The sequence below is a fragment of the Centrocercus urophasianus genome, unplaced genomic scaffold (assembly GCF_019232065.1).
Source record: "Centrocercus urophasianus isolate 14NV4802_14NV808 unplaced genomic scaffold, USGS_Curo_1.0 seq_23, whole genome shotgun sequence".
Taxonomy (NCBI): domain Eukaryota; kingdom Metazoa; phylum Chordata; class Aves; order Galliformes; family Phasianidae; genus Centrocercus; species Centrocercus urophasianus.
In genome coordinates, this window is record NW_024884789.1 from 2,388,050 (window position 1) to 2,406,846 (window position 18,797).

General features: G+C 44.6%; 1 protein-coding gene across 4 annotated transcripts in view; it reads right to left on the reverse strand.

Annotated features, from left to right (window-relative positions):
- LRRK1 (leucine rich repeat kinase 1) overlaps positions 1-18,797 on the reverse strand; it is a 68,018-nt gene that overhangs the window by 15,584 nt on the left and 33,637 nt on the right. For all 4 annotated transcript variants that reach the window (XM_042824320.1, XM_042824319.1, XM_042824321.1 and 1 more), the window contains exons 13-24: positions 16,249-16,378; positions 15,602-15,714; positions 14,539-14,753; positions 12,365-12,529; positions 10,854-11,026; positions 8,790-8,910; positions 8,377-8,536; positions 7,695-7,971; positions 4,589-4,760; positions 2,837-3,000; positions 1,685-1,824; positions 295-541 (exon numbers count right to left, since the gene is read on the reverse strand). In XM_042824320.1, the coding sequence (XP_042680254.1) occupies positions 295-541; positions 1,685-1,824; positions 2,837-3,000; positions 4,589-4,760; positions 7,695-7,971; positions 8,377-8,536; positions 8,790-8,910; positions 10,854-11,026; positions 12,365-12,529; positions 14,539-14,753; positions 15,602-15,714; positions 16,249-16,378 (2,077 nt within the window). The remainder of the gene's footprint in view (positions 1-294; positions 542-1,684; positions 1,825-2,836; positions 3,001-4,588; positions 4,761-7,694; positions 7,972-8,376; positions 8,537-8,789; positions 8,911-10,853; positions 11,027-12,364; positions 12,530-14,538; positions 14,754-15,601; positions 15,715-16,248; positions 16,379-18,797) is intronic.

Genomic DNA, 18,797 nt, shown 5'->3' on the forward strand with positions numbered 1-18,797 from the left:
AGTACTTACAATGCAAGACAAAAAGTGACATCAAAAAGAGACTTCCATACTGCACTGCTGTGATACTAGAGGACTCAATAAAGTGGAAAATAAAGCCACAGAATGGCTTGGTTGGAAGAGACCTTAAAAGACCACCCAGTTCCAATCGCCATGCCATAAGCAGGCACACCTTCCACTCATAATCCTCACAGTAAGCGTGCTCCCCTCGCAGAGATGGTTTAGGAAAAACACAAACAACTGAATTACAACTGAACGCACACTGAAATTAAACCAGAGGCCATTGAATAACATTACCTGGCAGGAAAATCTGTCATGAAGAGCTCTGGGACCAGCTCTTGGAGAGAAACAGGGATGTCGGGGTGGTTAGGGCACGTGATATAGTCCAGTTCGATGGCAGTCAGGACGCAGTCCTCCATGTTGAAGTACTGAGCATCCTCTGCCCTCTCACCACACTCGTCCTCCAGCCTGGAAGCAGCACAGATGTGGCAGGGCACATACTGCTCCATCAGCAACGTACCGTCACTCTCAGTGGCTGTGAGTGCTTCAAACCAAGCAAACAAACAGAAAACATAACTCAAACTGAGAAGGAGCAACAGCTCTGAGTGCATTCAAGTGTCTGCAGTCGCCACCTGGATCCAGTGGCAGGAAAAGGTCAGACTCGTGACTGCAGCAGTTTGTGAAAGCAGGCTTATGAAAGCTGATGCAGGGCAGGAGAAAGCACTCTCTGCAGCATTGAAGGCAGGAACACATTGCTCTCTCTCATGAGCAACATTTTCAGACCCTCTGAGGGAAAAGCTACCATGACAGAACTTCTCCCATCAACTACAGAGGGATTTGGTGTTGTCAGCCCCCATTAAATGCCTACAATCCAGTGGATGCATCCAGGCCGTAGCCTTTGAAGTCATGACTCTTCTCAAGCTTCAGTGATTAACATTATCATTATTTTAATCTAAAGGCAAATAAAATCTCCTTTTAAGTTTGTAGCATGCAGAATGTGATTATGTGCGACAACTGTTTCCTTGGGAGAACCTCCAATTAAGAGATTTTGGCACTGTGTTCCAGACCGCTGAGTGACCGATACGAGATGACAAAGAATATTGAGACTTTGTTTTGGTTTTAAACAAAGTGTACTGGGGTTGCAAACGGCCCGCTGGGTAACAGCATGATCTGTGCTGATCACAGGAAAAACAACTGCTGGAGTCAAGGAAGTTACCTTGGCACAGAATCCTTGGTATCATATTCACTCATGCCGAGCACATCTCAATTTTATTAATTACAAGCTATTCAAAATGGGGGATAAAAAGCTGATCCCGGCTGACCCCAAAAGGAGTTTTGGCACTGAGGGACAGCACCAAGTAGTTTGGGTGAAATCCTGCCCCTACTACGAGCAAGGGAAGAGACTCTCACTCCCATACAAGCAGGTCTTGCTTCAATTGTAATATTTCACTTGTGCTTGCTGAGATTGATGGGATGAAAGACGCAAGGTGTAGACCAATGGTTGCTGGCAGAGAATCTCAATCTGTCTGCAGCTTATCAGCTTCTCTGAGACATTATTGGCTCGAGACTCTCAGAGCCCAAGGGGTTTTCATTTAATATGCAATACTGCACACCTGGAGAGCTTTGCCAAAGAACTTTGTGTTACACAGACATAACACCACACCGAAAATTACAACACTTCTCTTACCAGGAAACCACTGGTCTATCAAAGAGTTGACATGATCTGTGATGAACGCCATGGCTGAAAAGTCTCTTGCTTCTGACTGGCAAATGATTTTAATTCCCCCACTTTTTTTCTTTTTCCAGTTGACATCAGAAGACTCAACACTGTTTAAGAAAGACAATGGAATGAAGCTTTTGTTAAGAATCCGTGTCAACAAACTTTCTTTCTCCTAGGAAAGCTGAGCTACAAAATAACATGCAGTTCATAGGCAATCAAAATAAAACCTTGGCTTTGAATATGAATTTCAATTCAGTCCATTCTGCAAATGAGTTTGAGAAGAAATTGCTCGTAGTTGGTAAATGCATCTTTACTACAAAGGGCTTAGTTCTGTAATTCCCTGAAGCACAGTACACGAGAAGATATACTATGACCACAACCTTGGTCCAGAGTTTGGGGTTCTAGACTCTGATTTGTAATGTCTGTCCAAGTCTCTGTTCAGCTGCAATCTGCCTAAATGAATTCAGGAAAGACACTATATTCTTCTGGTTTCCAACTACACAGCAGCACCAATGGTTCTTTCCCTATCTTTCCAGGGGCTGGAAGAGTAAATGCACCTGCAGATAATGCAGAGATGAACACTGAAGTGGCCACCAGCTCCTCACATCTGTGAAAGAACATGGATGGCAGCTTTCCTCCAGCCTCACAGCCAGCAGATCTGCCTTGGCCAGATTAAACCCACTGCCCATAGCTCTTGTCACACGCAGTCTGATAGCAGTGAAGCACCTTCACTCATCTGGATTGCTGCCACACAATAGTGGAAATAGTGGATTCACTGGAAAACTCACTGACTTAAGGAAACCTTTGCAGGTGTAAATGTGCGATTTTTCCTGGCAAAGTGTTCTGCTGTGAATACCACTCTCTGTTTTCAGGTCTCTTTAAACTTGTGGCTGCAATAACACGTAAGGCTGATACATTCAGAACTGCCATGCAATCACTTACTCATCGTTGCTGTCACCAGCTGTTACCGGATGAGTTATGTCTATTAGAAGAGCCTCCTCTTCCACCGATGAGTGAGCACTGACAATGAGTCAGGCCCATCCATCTCCATTCAGATGATGTGCTTCACACACTCTATTAGTCCCCTGTAACGCATGCTGCATTACAAACACAAATTACCTAAGATAGCCTCCATCAAAGGTAACGAACAGACCTTCCTGCCAGTAAACAGTGTGAGTCCTTTTGACTCGGAACGTGCTGCAGCGGTTTCTTTGGGTGCCTGTGAAGTTGTAGATGGTCACCTTTTTGTTTCTTGTCTTGGTGTTCTTCTTGTTTTCAAACAGCTGAAACACACGAAAGCATAATCATCATCAAAACACTGAAATTGCTCTTAATAACATTGTTTTAATCAGGTATTATGGTGATGACTCTTTCTGGCCTTCATAGATGCTACCATAACATTTCCACACAGGACAATCTGTACTCATAAAAAAAATCGCACTGGAATGAAAATAGGCACATTCAAAGCTGGTTTCGCAGCAATGAAAACATTTCCACGCCGCTCAAAAAAGAACAGTTCCATGGCAGCAAACAGCTCCACAAGAAAAATGTAGAGCTGCAGGAACAGGTCAACAGGAGGCCACAGAGATGATGAGAGGGTTTGGAGCACATCTCCTGTGAAGAAAGGCTGAGGGAGCTGGGCTTGTTCAGCCTGGAGAAGACTCCAAGGAGACCTCACTACAGCCTTTCATTACTTAGGGGAGCTTAATTCGACAATCAGGACATTTGTGACATGAACTCTTCAATTCCAGAAGTCTTAAAAAGGCAGAGCTAAGTGCTTAGCTCCAATTTACCACTAATTTAGCAGATGATCAAGTCTGCCCTCAGTGTAGAGCTAACTTTTCCACCTGTTTCAGTGGGAAGAAGATGGCTTCCCTCCAACGCATTTCAAACCAGCACTTCGAGCAAAAGGTGCTTTTGTTTTCAAACCAAAGCATTAATCTGCAGACCTTCACTGTATTCACTTCCCTGGAACTTATTTCTCTGCAGACGTTCTTCCATGTACCTCACCAAGGACTGAATAAGGTCACTAGCAAAGGTGTTCTAAGGTTATGCAGGGTCCATGGGGATGTAAGCAGGGAGTTGCCAAGGCAGCCCTTTAAAACAGGTGAAATTACGAAATGGTTTCAGAAACCTGGAACTCAGAGTACCTTCCAAAAACAAGGAACAGTTTTCCACGTTCTGTACATCAGTGACAGAACACAGTGTAAATGCTGTTAAGAAGCATTAAATAGCTGTTAAGAAGATACCACGGCAATACTAAAAATATTCTGCTGGTATTTATTATAGCTTCCAGCAGATCTGTGTTTTCAGATATAAGCTGCTGTAAAAAAAACATCTATATAGCAACAAAATTCACTTAGCTTTCAGAACCTTACAAAGACTACTTTAGTAATATGCATACTACTTCCACTAATGGATGCCTGCTTGCACTCATTATCTCTAATTAAGGCAACAGTCTTGTAATTTTTTTCCTCATTTAAACCCATATAGATCCAAGCTGACTTGATGGAGGTATTCCAGATCTCCACTGGGAAGCAAGAGCAGAGTCTGGCCCGGTGGAATGGTCATGGACAAGAGCTGCAGGCAGAACTCCAAATATTTGTTGCTGGAAGGTGCTGGGGGTACTGAGCTCTGTCAGAGAACAGTGCAACAAGGAGGCAGTGGATCCATCCCTCATCCCAATTTGCTGTTCTAAGTAGCACCTACTGTAAAAACAGTTTCAGATTTTGATTGCAGAGTCTTATCCCCCCATATTTACATGAGCCATAATATTGAAGGCCATGACTGAATCAAGCTACATGGGAAGAAACACTCCAAGTACTAACTTCAGCAGCCTTTTTTTCCTTGCAGAGAGATACAGTCACCTACCTGGAGGTCCATCTCTGCCAGGCTAATTAACATTCTTGCAATGAATCTTTGCCAGAAGCCAACTGGGACAAAACTCATCTTGAAGACCCTCTGGATGGTATTTGTGGTCTGGTGGCAGAACCCATGGATATCTAACGCTGGCTTGGTAGGAAGCAGATGAGGGAGGAGGTAGCTGAAACAAACCAAATTCAGCAGCTCAAACTTCAGCTACAGCTTGTAACAGTGAGTACATTGTTACTGGATAATAAGGCGATTCAGTCTCCAAAGAGATTTTTAATGGCACAGCCTACTGCATATAAAAAAGCTTTTAGGCTGAAGGCACTGCAGCAATACATGGAGAAGTTCATTTACACTATGGAAGCAAGCAGAGGCAAAACAGACATGACATAATTCAGCCAGGGCTATTGGACGGGGCTAAAATTGATGTAATCAGCAGGACATTTGTGTAATCACAAATTAAATGCTCGAAAATACGATAGTCATTAGAACAGCTGTGATGTTGAGCCTCATTCAGGCTCGGTGTCTTTATTACCGTGCTCTGGTAGTAAACAGAAGAATACAGCTGTGCTGCTACGTGCAACAGAAGCTCAATGCAGAAACATACAGCAGCTCGGCTTCTTTAAGTCCAGAAGGTGGGGAGAGGAGGTGTGGTGGGAGGTGGCAACCAGACATTTACAGGCTACAGGGATGAGGCTGCTCTGGCTCTCATCCCAGCCCCAAGCATTAAGCATCTCATGTGTCAGTACGACAGTGTTCCCTGCTGCACTGTGCTGCTGGACTCCCTGCCGCAGCCCTGACAGACTTCCACAGCACTGTGCCAGACTGATGCCAGCAGAGATGTTACTTGCCTTCCTCCATCTCGTTCTGCAAGCACAGACTAGGTCCAGCAGTGGATCTTTTCCCAGGTGTGGGAGGAAACCCAGAGCTACAGGACTACCAGAAGAGAGCAGTGGTGGAGCAGAGGCCCACAGAAAGTTTTCAAATTATTTTCAGATCTCTCAGTAAGCACTGAGTATTCACTTGTTCTGATCCTTGTGATCTTGGAAGCTAAAACTTTGGAAGCATAAAACTGTTTTGAAAACTACAAGCTTATGACTTTTAATACCTGCCAATAAATCTGTAAATCGGTGATACTTTTCTGTACCAAATAACATTCCAAGATGCTTATATGATCCAACACCAGCCCAAATCACATTTGCTTGTAAGCAGAAACACTGCTGTTTCATCAGCGTTGAGCCTGAGAAAATCTGTCAGCATCTGAGGCTCATCACTGACGGGCATCATGACAGCAAGGAGGCAAACAGCCAAGGGCCTCGACCAACACACACTGACAGAGACAAGACACACTACTAGAACTAATGTTGGGTCGAAATCCAACGCTTTAAGCCTATCACATTTTCTCTCCAGCAGCTGTAGTACTCTGTGAAAACTGAAAAGTCACTTTGGAAAAGGTACCTCTCACTGGACAACAGCTTTCTCCATATGTCACAGTCCATAACATCTGACTGCGTTTCCCATGATCAAATTATCCCTTCCATAAAATTATCTTTGGAATGTACAACTGATAAAAATTTCTCTTCACTTACAAATTACAGTAACAATAGTCATATTTTCAACTGTATTTTTACAAGCAGATCAAAGCTAAGTTGTATGCACCTCAGGTGGAGAAATGGAGTGCATTAGCCTTGCTCTACACAAGTGGAGGACACACTTTATGACAGCCAATAAATCTTCCTCAGTGCATCAGAGAAAGGGTCTATGAGCATTAGAATTAAGAAGGCCAGTGAGGCCCTTCTGGACCACAAGTATATAGTGGATTATAATACAGATGGAGATTTGATGCTCCTGAACAACAGCCAATGCAAATTTTGGAAATATGTGAAACATGTCCCCATCCACCCTTTCAGAACAGAGACCAGCAGCTGCTTTCTCTGCTCACTGCACAGAAATCCTATCTGGCAATCTAGACAATAATTGCAGAAGTGCAGTAACAAATAATTGCTCTGTGTCTGGCTGGCACGTTAAATTAATCCAACCTGCCAGAGCTGCAGTCTGTCAGTGGGAAGAATATTCTGTTAATGTGGCTTGAATCACTCTAAAAGAGATTGGGCAGGCCATGAAAAAGCAGTTTCCTTATTCTTGAGGCTCAAACAATGTGATTGCCTTGGAGAAAAATGGCAGAGAGCGACGAGGAGTCCAAAAGTCATTTTGGACTAAGCAGAAACCTCACTGCTGTATCTGTGTTAAGCCTGAGAAAATTTGTTGGCATCCGGGACTGGATAAGTGACAGGCATAATGACAGCACAGAGAATGGTGCACTTGTGCTGGCATTCAGAACTCCCAAGAGGCTGAGGGCAACACAGCCATGCTGTCCTGGAAGGGCAAGGTAGTGAAATGCAAATGCTGCAGTAGAAGTGCACTGCGAGGACGGTTTCACCATTAACCCAACAACAGGCGGTCGCCAAGCAGATGGGAGAGAGAAAAATAGCAGGGAACTCTGCCCAGAAGGGATGGGGGGTGGGAGGTAGGGGGGGGGAAGATTCATTGACATTTAAAGAGAATGAGGTTTCCTGCACTATTTCTAGGAAAACTATTGATCAGCAGCTTTGGATGATGCTAAAAAATAAGGAAGTCACGTAGCTACTGAAGCAACACTTTCCTGCTTTCACTAGAAATAAAACAGGGCTGATGTAATTACTGATTACAGAAAGTCTTCTGCCATACTCTGGAGTGAGGATCTTCCATCAGAAACAGGTGACTCCAGCCCATCTATGTTTCAGGCCTAGCAGCCAGGAGCCTCACATTCACTCTCAGCTACAGCTGTGCCAGCCAAGCACTCAAAGCTCCCACCTCTTCACCACCACATTCCTGCCCGTGCCACTGCCCCCCTGTGCTGGTGGCCGAGTTGGTCACCTGAGCATCCCTTACCCTGCCAGTCTCAGTGCACTGCATGGGCAAAGACTTGCCTTGGAAAGTTCTCAAACTCATTTGGACTACAGGATGCTCGTGCCAGACTACTGCTTACAATGACAAAGCCTGTTAATGTCCACTGATTAAACGGCCAGTTTCCTCCAGCCTAGCTAAACACCTCTAATTATCAACCTACCTGTTATTGGCTACCGGCAGGGCGATTTCAAACTTGGCCAAGAACTGGAAGTACTGCTCTTCAGTTTGTTCAGTGAAGCCCGTCCCAACTAGCAGCATCCTGAGATCCTCTGCTCTGATGACTCCATTTTTAGCTACAGACTTGGAGCTCTTGATGTTGAAAATCCTCTGCAGACATTCGGAGAGCCAGACGGGGTCAAGGAAGTAGAGATTTCTCAGGCCATGGCTTGTGTCTGGGAAATGGAGTAGTGTACCTGTTTCTATGAGGAAGTTAATCGCTGCAAGAAAAAACAAAAAAAACAAAGAACAACAGAACTGTAGATGAGCAACTGACCAGCATTAGGAAAGCACACAGCGAAGACGAGGAGGAATATTAGGCATCCTGAGCAGCTTTATTCACACCAGGTATAGACAGCATGTAGCAAAGCAAAAACAACACATACTTGTGGAGTGCTGCTATCTGGCACTCCACTTGTAAAGCCCCCACACTGTCTAACCATCCATATTTCTGTGCCCATTACACCTCCCCTTCATTCTCCTCCTGCCAGCCCACCAAGCCTGTCCCTGGCTCCTGCAGAGCAAGGCTTCCAGAAATATCACAGGACAAGGGCCCTATTCTTCACTGAATGTTTCAATTGGTCACACACTAATTGCCAAGAAATTATCAGCCTGCCATGACCTACCAGTCTGCAAGTCCTCGTAATCTTTGATATCATTTCCAGGGGTTTGCTCAATGATCAGCTCTATCTGTCTGTCTGTTAAATACTGCACATCATCATTCTGACTTCTTTTATACTGTTCTGCAAGGACGGCTTCTTGAAGACTAAGGTAACTCCTTGGAATCTGCAAGACACATAAGAAAAACAGCAGGATCAGTATCAGACAGCACCCACTCTGCTAGTGATGACCTGTCTAAACCATCTCCCTTTACAGAGATCTTAAAAAATACTGCTTTTTCCAAAGCCATTTTGTACTCTTTGCATGCCTCCTGCAGCAGCAACAACTCCCAAAATTCACCTCCCAGTCCAAACCCAGCCCACAAAAAAAAACAAAGCTGCCATTGGGAAGGAAAACCACTACAAAGCATAATTCTCACCAATCTCCCAGCAAGTTTCTGGGAGCAAATCGAGCTGCCAACGTCCTTCATGTTGCAAGTGACATGGAAAATCAGCTGTCGGAGTCCATCGAGGCCTTCCAAAGTCTTACATGAGAGCTCACTGCAAAAGTCATGCAAGGGTGAGGATTACCAAACCTTATCAGCATGCTGGCTTCCTTTCCATGCTCACTTTCTCTTATCACTGACTAAATTTCCTGTGTCAGATGAATAGGAGGAAGGCTGTCAGTGAGCATTTTTAGCTTCAGAGAAAAATACTAAGAGGTCTGGAAAATAAATCCTAAGCCAAACTCTGCTCTGCTTGCTTCATTTGCCACAGAGGGTTCTTCTATTCTCTATGCACTGTGACCTATCGGGTCTTCCTTGGAACACCAACCAAAGCTATCACCCTTTTTCCCTTTAGTGCTACACACATCCTGGAAGGGACTGAAAGATGAGGAAAATCCTGTGTTCCAGCAGTCTCTGGAGATGAGTCCAGTCCTCCCAGCCTCAGATCAAAGAGACACGATGATGATGACTACCAGACACCTTTTCCCACTCTCATTCCTCGCTCATCTGGGTTCTGTTATCTGGGAATTGGTGCTTAGATCCTAAAAGCTGGCCTTCATTCCGGCTTTGATAGCTAACAAACTTCTCTTTCCAATTCCTGCTACTCCTGGTCGTTTTGTGGGCTGAATAAAACAGTTCCCTTCCACTTTCCCCAACAAAAGGTCTTTCTAACTGATCCCACACATGTTCCTGTGGCCAACAGAAAATCCTTTTCTAAAACAACAAGCATTATCTTAAACCTCAGCCATCAGTGGCAGTAGGAAGTCTAAGCTCACTGGGATGCTGACGGTGCAGCACTGACAAACACACCCCAGGCTCATCACACAGGGCTTTACAACATGCACCCTGCACACTCCTCCAGCAAAATTAGGCTGGAAGAAAGGAAGATGAAGGGGAATGAGAGGGATGTGGGGCAGGAAAAGAGAGAAAGTCCCCTTGAGATAGGAGGAATGAGATCACAATGACAGGAAAAGACGTTCAGAGGACTGAACCACAATGTGTTCTCCGCTGCACTGTGCATCCGCATGCCTCACATTGGCTCCCTGGTACTTCTCCCATCCACAGCCAGATGAAAGAGCCAGCTGGGGGGCCTGACGCAAAGCTTGCATTCGCAGAGCAGAGTGTGGGAGGTCTCCTGACAGCTCTGCCAGGCAGCAGACGCGAAGCGCAATGGGACATAGCAGTGCCCTTCTTTACTTGCCAGCTGCCACCTGCTCGTGCCCCAGGCGTTGGCAACCTCACGCTGTTTGGAGCTGTTTGGTGCCAGCCAGTTGCATCCACGCTCCTCTGTGCTGTGCACCTCCTTGGCTGACAGAGCCACTTTTTCCCCAGCATGAAAGCCTCCTCTTCCCAAGGGCATTCTCCATCAGATGGGAGGGAGCTGTGTGAGGCTCCGTGGCCTGATACCAATCTGACAGGCAGCACAACCCCTGTGCTATCACATACAGAGAGCTGAAACGGCACAGCTTTGGGCTGCTGGTAGCTCGTGGGGCTGACTCACCCCTCACTGTGCTCAGGCAGCAAGAAGTTCCCACGCAGCCTCCCCTACCAAACCTTGCAGCACCCTCCATGTAATCATCATGACTGGTAAAATAAGCTTTGCATTGTTATATTTGCATTCTATATGCATTATTAACTTATTATAAAATAAGCTAAGCATTAATTACTCAATCTGCGTGCTCTAGCCCTGTGACTAATTAATAAACCATACCAGCATCTAGCCAATGAGAGAGCTGAGCAGAACAGGAGCACTGAAAGACGTGGCCAAGGTCATGGCTTTAGAGCTCCCAGCTTCAGCCCCATGATCAGCCCTCTGCACCACACTCAACTCCTCTCTGATTACACCATGTTACCTCAATCAAAAAATAGACAAAATGCCATGCTGATGAGTCTACAAATTGGTTCTGTTGCCAAGGAGATGAAGTATTACGAAAATCATTTAAAGTGACATAAAATAGGGTGACTGAACTTCATAAAGGCAAATACACAAGTACTTACTGCAGGTGCTTGAATGTGATATCTGGGAAACCAGTTGCTCTGGATCCAGAGGGAGAGCGACAGAGAGCCAGGACGTAAGCCCTCAGCGTTGCTATCCTCTCAACACGGAATTTGGTTTCAATTAAATCAAGGTGTGTTCCTACCACTAACACTGCTGAATTTGGAGCTTTGGCCTGCAAGAGAAAACACGGACAGTGATCTAATCTAGCAAACTATGTCCGCTCGGACAAAGGAGGAACTAGCTTAACCTGCAGCTGGAAGATCTAATTTTGATACCCTGGAAAAGGTAAGTGACACTCCAGGAAGGACATCTGGAGAAATAACACAAACATTTGCACTGGAGGTATATGGAGAAGTGAGATAAACTGCTAGAAATGCCCAAATCTACTCAATCTTGAATCAGTGGAAAGGAATGGATGAGACGATCTTGTGGTTTCTTCCAACCCTTCCGTGATTCTATCACAGAACTGGAAAACACCCAGATCTCAGGAAACATGCGGCCAAGTACAATGGGATTGCAAAAATTCAAGCAGGGATCAGCCAGTGGATCAAAAGGACTTCAACCACAAAAAAATACCCTGTTCCTATTTTTGTTTCAAACCACCATCTCCTTCTCTCATTTGATCTCTCCTAGTTTGCCTACAGACCATGAACAAATACCTCCTTGGGGTTTTTGCCTTATCTTCTCATAAACTAGTCTATTACAGGCCTTATTTGCCCCTTCCCCAAGCTGGAAAGGTCTGTTTAATTGCACTGCATTCAAAAATATTTCCATACTTACAAGCATCATGCTCACATTTCTCTGTATCTTTTCTGAAGCTGCTATGTGCTTACTGAGATGTGTGAAGGACCATAGGCACATCATACATGTCTGAAATACAGTAATTATCTTCTCTGCTTTGTTACTTAGCTGTTGATTGCTGTTGAATATGAAGCTAACATCATTGCAATGTCAAGATGTTTCTTTTGAGGAGCACTAGTTTAGAGTCCCTGTCTGTGCACATAATGCAAAGGCAGGTATCTAAGTAATGAACACTGAACTAAAACCAGTCTATGCCAATTAATTCACTGCAGCTCTGAGGCTCAGCAGACAGCTATCCAGGAGATACACCCCAGCTTATCTGGATCTAAAGTGTTAAAACCTTAATGTCAAGACTAACATGTGTCTAACCCACACAGAAAAGAAGGTGCTCCAGAACTCCCTTAGAGCACAGTGTGGTCAAACACTAATTCCAAAATAAGCACGTTCGTCCTTACTTAGTAAGGGTTTATAAATCAGCTTTTGTTTTACTCTCTGACATGTGTGAGGGAGAACAAAGCAGATGATAAACTTAAATCCTTAAATGTAGCAATAACGCCTACAGTGCAATGGAAAATTAATTCCAAAAGCTATGCAAAATTCATGCAGAGCGTTTAAAAGCAGACCAAAAGGAATCTGTAATATCACATATCTATGTGCTGAGCTACTGCTTGATAAATAGATGCCCTGGAGTCCACCAGTGACTTCTTACCTCAATGTTCAGCAACCAGAACTGTAAGTTTGCCACAGCTTCTTCCCCCAGCGCCAAGTTCCATACAACTATGTACAATGCTTTGTCTGTGAAGAAACACTGATTGACTGTAGACATGCTCGCTGGGCCTCCGATATCCCAGACATTGAACTCCACTGAATCAACCTACTTAGACAAAGAGAAGTGTTCAAATCAAACGGTTGCAGTAAATCACAGCGAGATAATAGCCGAAGCATAAACCTACGTCTGCATAATGTATGACACAAGGAGGGTTTCAATGTCCTAATTGTGCCTCCAGGAAAGAAAAATCAACAAGCAATTGTTAAGCATGGCTTCCATTTCCCCACAGGAAATAAAGACTAATTACTTGCTGCTAAAATAATAGAGGTGCCCTTGATGCTGGTAAATCTCCAGTTAAGGCCGTGGATTCTCCAGTACAAACAAGGATTTCATTCTGAGCCCTCCACTTTGCTGCATCTTGAATAGAAACGGCTTCATCCTTGTCTGTGCCACACTCGACAGCACTGCTGGAGTTAGTTATGTGCCACTGATACAGGGAGCAGGAAACCCTCACTGAAATCACTCTGTGGAGCTCAGCCCCAACTGAGTCACACCGAGGAAAGGTGCCTGGGAGGTGGGGAACTTCACAAGCCTTGCATAAAGACATCCTGCACATCCCTGTCAGTGTGCCATGCCAGAGAAGAGCCAGAATTACAGCTCAGTGTAATTCACTCACTGACTTTAGGGGAACGTGTGAATGGCAGTCTCTTCAGTTCAGCATCCATTCCACAGTGTAGGCCCACAACAGCACTGAGAGCAGCATAGTTCTCTGCTTGAATGGCATTCGGGCTCCAACCTGCAGTAGGATCTATCTATATGCCTTTGAGGCTCTGTCCCTAAATCATTTAGCTCTGGTGAGGCAAGGAGCCAGTAGTTGTGCAGGGAACCTTTCTCCAGCCACCACCCTTTGATGACATCACATAAGATGTCATCAGAGTGAGTTCTGTTTATTGATCCAGGTCCAAGTACTGTCTGATCCCACACACCAATCTTGCCCCAGAAGATTTCAGAACGAAGTCAAGCATCTCAGCATGGCTCCAATCTCCTACCATAGTCCCAGTCTGAAGTCTCCCAGTAACAGTTGGAAGAATTTCCATATTGTTTAAAACAAACCCTAACTAGCACCAGGGCTGCCTTGTTCATCCATGAGACCTTGAGCTGTGGGTGCTTGTATGGAAAGACAGACTCAGAGGTAGGGACAATAGCCTGTTCAGCAACTTGGATCCCACTCTGGGTTTCCTGCACTGTCTAGGTTTTTGTTTTATTCATTTGCTCTTCAACACAAATGCACAGCTCTTCTCCCACCAAAGTCTTCTCCTTAAAGAGCTGGGCTGTGCTTGCTCTTTTTCTTTCTGTCTCTGGCTTGGCACTCTTCTGTATAATAGCTGAACTCAGCAGGCTCCTTCACCCCTTCCAAAACAGCCTGGTGGCCATGGCTCTCATAAGAAAAGTGAGAGCCATGTGTTTGCACATCCTCAGCTCTGTCAAAAGCCCAGGACCAATTCTGCACGCTCTAATCCCTATATGGCGGCAGAAAGGACCACCTACAAACCTCTCAAATACTTGAATTAATTCAGTGCTGTACAAATTAGCTCAGTATGGATTGACCTACCCTCCAGATGAGCTGCCTGAGAATTTGATGTTTAAGGTATGCCTTAAATATCTCCTGGCATCACAACCAGAGCTTAGGCATCCTACCCTCCACCCATCTTCCACATTTACAATAGTTCTGTCATCAAGGGGGTCAAGCCTTAAGTACAATGACCTGTTTTGTGGCCCCATATGAATGAACAATCTGCTTTAGAGAAGCTGATTTAAAATATTCTCTCAAAGTGTCCAAAAGCCACCCAAGCTGGGAAACCCAAAATTTAGGCAGTCTACAAACGGCTCTCACTCGTTAGGACAAAAAGTCAAGGTTGAATTCTCAGGAAAACAGAACTATCCTCTAACATCAACTGGAAATGGAACAGAGGGATTGTGACAACTCTAAAATGTCACTTGCAAGGTGTGCTAGGCAAAGGAAACTGCTTCTGTTGGACCCTTTCAGCCCCAACGCTCCCCGTGGGGCACAAACAGCCCATTAGGGTTCATAAATATCTTCAACTGCTCTTCACCTTTGCCTTGTGTCCCACTGGCTTGGGTAGCTCCCATTTTGTTGTACGTATGGTGGCATCACTGTGCATCATCTGTGGGACTTTTCCTGTCTGGAGGATCTCTATCAGAGTTGACTTTCCCTGCCGTGGAGGACCAATGACGATCATCTTCATCAGCTTACACTTCTCTGCTTTGCGCAGCTGTGCTCGTAGGTACGCCAGCACTGTTTTGGGACCTACAGTGAGGGGGGAAGAAGACAGGCTTTATCTGTGGTTTGCAGTTACAAATGCACATATGTAGAAGCTGGACTGCACAAAACCCACTGCTGCAGACAAATCAGCTGAATTAATATTTTCCTTGAAGTTTCTCTTTGGGCTGAGACAACCCAGAGAATAAACAAAGAAACCTCCAGTGGACAAACCTGAGACAGAGAGCCCAAAAAAGGTCACTGCTCTGAGACTCCACAATGGAGCACTGTAAGAAGAAACAAACACCGTGGCTCGTATGCTTCAGAAGCTCAAAGGAAACATAAAATACTAATTTAGTATTGGAAAATACTGTTTTCCCTTCTACTTTTATGTTTCTACTTAAAATTAGATTTAGTCTTGTACTAGAGAGAAGGGATAATTCTTAATAACTTTATTCCCGCAGGATTTTCTTGTTACAACACACAAAAAAGAACACAGTATTGTAATTGATTCAAAAACCTAGCAGCTTACAATAAAGTTACTGCAATATGACTGCAACGACTGATCCTAAATGCTTCAGTCTTTAGAAAGAGTGTCTGTACACCCTAAACCATAGGCATTCAGGAAGCAAGCCATGGAGTTCACCCAGCACGCACACTGCAAATGAAGTGCTGCATTTGTAAGTCATCACTTCCACATGCAATCTACCTTAAATGGTGCCGTAACACAGCACTACCAAACTTGTCAGCGTGTGCAGGAGTTTCACCCTACACAATTGCAGTTAACTTCGAGAAGGACTGGGGCTCACAATGTTCCTGTTCAAGACCGTTGCAAAGAAGCTACTTTCACTGTAAGTTCAGTCAGTGTAATAAAGCACTCACAGGATCAGACTTACCCTCCTTTCTGATCTCTGCAGGAACATTGCTGATACTCAGTTCCTCGATATCCAGCTGCCAGAGATTAGCCAGCTGTCCAAGTTCTGGAGGAAGCTCTCGGATACCAGGGTTACTGTACAAAAACAAATACATCTACCAACAACCAGGCTTTGTGTCTAAGTAGCTTCTCTCATGGACTCTCACATTACACTATTCTCCCCTCGTAGAAATCTTCCATTAACATTTTAATAAGACCATTCAGCACTTTAATAGTAATTTCCACCCTAAAAGTGATGCATAACCTCAGTGTATCCTCTGGGGCAGACAAGTGTAATCATTTTCACTGGACAGTTGAGAAAATACAGGCAAAAATTATGAATTATTGACTCAAACGCTATAGAAGCAGACAGTAAAAAGCCAGAATTAAGTAGAGGCACACTAGATTCCCAGGCCTGTGTTCAAAGCATTAGATCATCTCCCCTCATTCATAAGGCTGGCCTCCTCCTTATCTAAAGCAAATGATGGGCATGGCTCAAACAAGGAGTCCACTATTTGCAGCTTTGTGACTTCAAAGGCGCTGGACATCGGGGGTGGGGCTTCACAGAAGATTGGTCACTAAAACAACATGGAAAGAACACTGCCTAGCTTTCCCAGAACGTGGACTTACTTTCCCAAATAGAGTTCTGTTAAACCTTTCAGAAGGCAAACGGACTGCGGGATGGACTCCAGCTGATTGTCATTCAGATAAAGGACTTCCAGAGAATCGCTCAGAAATGCTGGGAACTCCACAAAAGGACCTGAAACAAGACAGGAAACAAACTGCACCTTTAAAACACAACAAGAACCGAGGCTCTGTACCAAGAACCTTCACCTTCACTCTGTGGGCAGGACATGAGATCATGTTCCTTGGCAGGAATCACCACAAAGCAACAGCAGAAAAGCCAAGAGCCTTCAACACAGATCAAACATCCACGCTCACATCCCAGTGTTCTCAAGTCATAAAGATGCACATGCTGAAGGTGACGATCTCCAGGCCTACCATGACGACTGTACTTCAGAGCAGATGTGGCATTTTGTTTCTCATTGCACCTTGCAAACTGTCCCAACTCCAGCCTACCAGCTTGCAGTGAAACAGCATGCCAGAGGCACGAGTGGCTCTCAATGTGCTTTTTTCGTGTTGAAAAAGGAAACAACATTGGTCTGAATTTACGGTCAGGCCTTCATGTTGCAAAACGGAGCAGTAGTGGTAAATCATGTCAGGAACAGCAGAGGTGAAAACCCAAATTGCAACTGACAGACCGCTAACCTAAAGCATTGCTTGCATTTGTCTCTCTGTTCTGCAAGGTCTCATAGAATTTCTGCCTTCCTATACGTCTGAGCAAAAAGCAGCTTATTTTGAGAGCAATCCAAGCAAGAACAGTGACATTGCATGGCTGACTTGCTGTTGCTGGGGAGGATCAGACAAAGGAAAATTCGGTTGGTTCCAAAGAGCATCATTTTGCTCCACAAATTACTCCAGGGAGAGCGGCATGAAAAGCTGCCATGAATTGTATTGCTGTCTTAAGACTGTCACATATATCTACCAAGAAGCATCCTGAAGTCAAAGAAAATCAGGCCACACAGGAACATGCAGATTTTGAGCCTCTGATTAGGGAAGTACAAGCAGCACCATCTGCTGCCTCCAGAGCCTATAAAAGCAGCTCTGAGACCTGATGTACATCCTTCCTCTGGGATGGACACAGTTGTACTTCCACCAAGATCTTCCCCTACCAAGAAGGCACGATGAGGAACTGGAGCTCAATTTAACAAAAAAAAAAAAAAAAAAAAAAAAGAAAGAAAGAAAGAAGGAGAGAAAATGGCAGAGGTTTTCACAGGAGAAACTTCCCAGTTCTCTTTTTAACAGCGTTCCAGACCTGAGCTATGATCAGGAAGAAATGAGAGACAGTCCCACTGTCTGCAGGCATCTGTTCTATACATGTCAGGACGGCTCGGTGTGGGCAGGGTGTCACAGCCTGCCTTTGAGTTTTCAAGAAATAATAATTCATCTTTGGGATTATTTTAGGAGAACAGCAGGGTTATTCATGGATTCCATTTACTTCATTTCTGGCTCATCACTGGACTTAAACTTTTCATTGTTCCTCTCCAGCACACACCTAGGCACAGATTTAGTCCCTCCTGGACACGTAGGAGCAAGCACCCAAAATAGCTGCAATACTCAATTCACCGAAGAGTCCAAGGTGAAAAGGACTCTACTATACTGGAAGCAGGCTCAAGGTGTTTATGAATTGCAATTATTTATTCATGAGTTATTTATGACTTCTCTGGCTTGAGCTCAAATTTTCTTTTAAAGAACTTTAGAAAAATTAAAACAAATCCCATCTTGAAAATATATTTTTGGAGGAGTAAATGCCACCAATGCCGCGTGCGTGCGCAAGAAGTTATTCTGAGATTTATCAATCGGGTATAGTGAGCATCCATAAATTACTTTCTTTAAATAATCTTGAGTAAATAGCTTTGTTAGTAAAAATCATGTGAAAACCTGCCCTCCACCTCGCTGGGAGATTTCTGTGAGCAGCTGATGTACTCCAGCTTCTGTTTTCTCTTGATGTTCCTTAAATTCTTGGCCACATCCTGTAGTCTCACCAAGCTATACTTGGCAAAGGAACAGAGAGAAAAAGATGAGCTGGCTTTGCTCTGTCTCTGTGGCTATTCAATGTAGCACCAGCCAGGTAGGCTACTCCAAGCCCTGCTGCAACCTGCAGCAATCTCAGGCAGCTCTGGGTGGCACCAGGCCATTATCAAGGATTTTCAGATGGTAACAATGCAGAGTCCAGCCCTTCCTGCCTTACGTAGAAGAACTATGCTGGGTTTGCAACACACAGAAATTCCCATTAGGGCAGCAGTTCCTTTTGTAGCTGGTTTTAGCTCTGCCTGCTGCTCCTGCCTTTATCTCCCCTTGGGAAATGCTGTGGCACTTGACAGGGGAGGTCTGACATCTATCTTCAGACTCCACAGATCAGCACAACTCACACAGCTGTACAATTTCCCTTACTATAACCTAGTGCACTCGCCAGATTTACCTTTTCACATTGATGCAGATGCACATTTTTGGAGGGAACTCACTAGGAAAGCATTCTCAAAGATGTTTTAGAACCAGCTATTCTCCAGGCAGTCGAGAGTGCTCTCCAAGTGATTTAAAATAAAACAAACAAACAA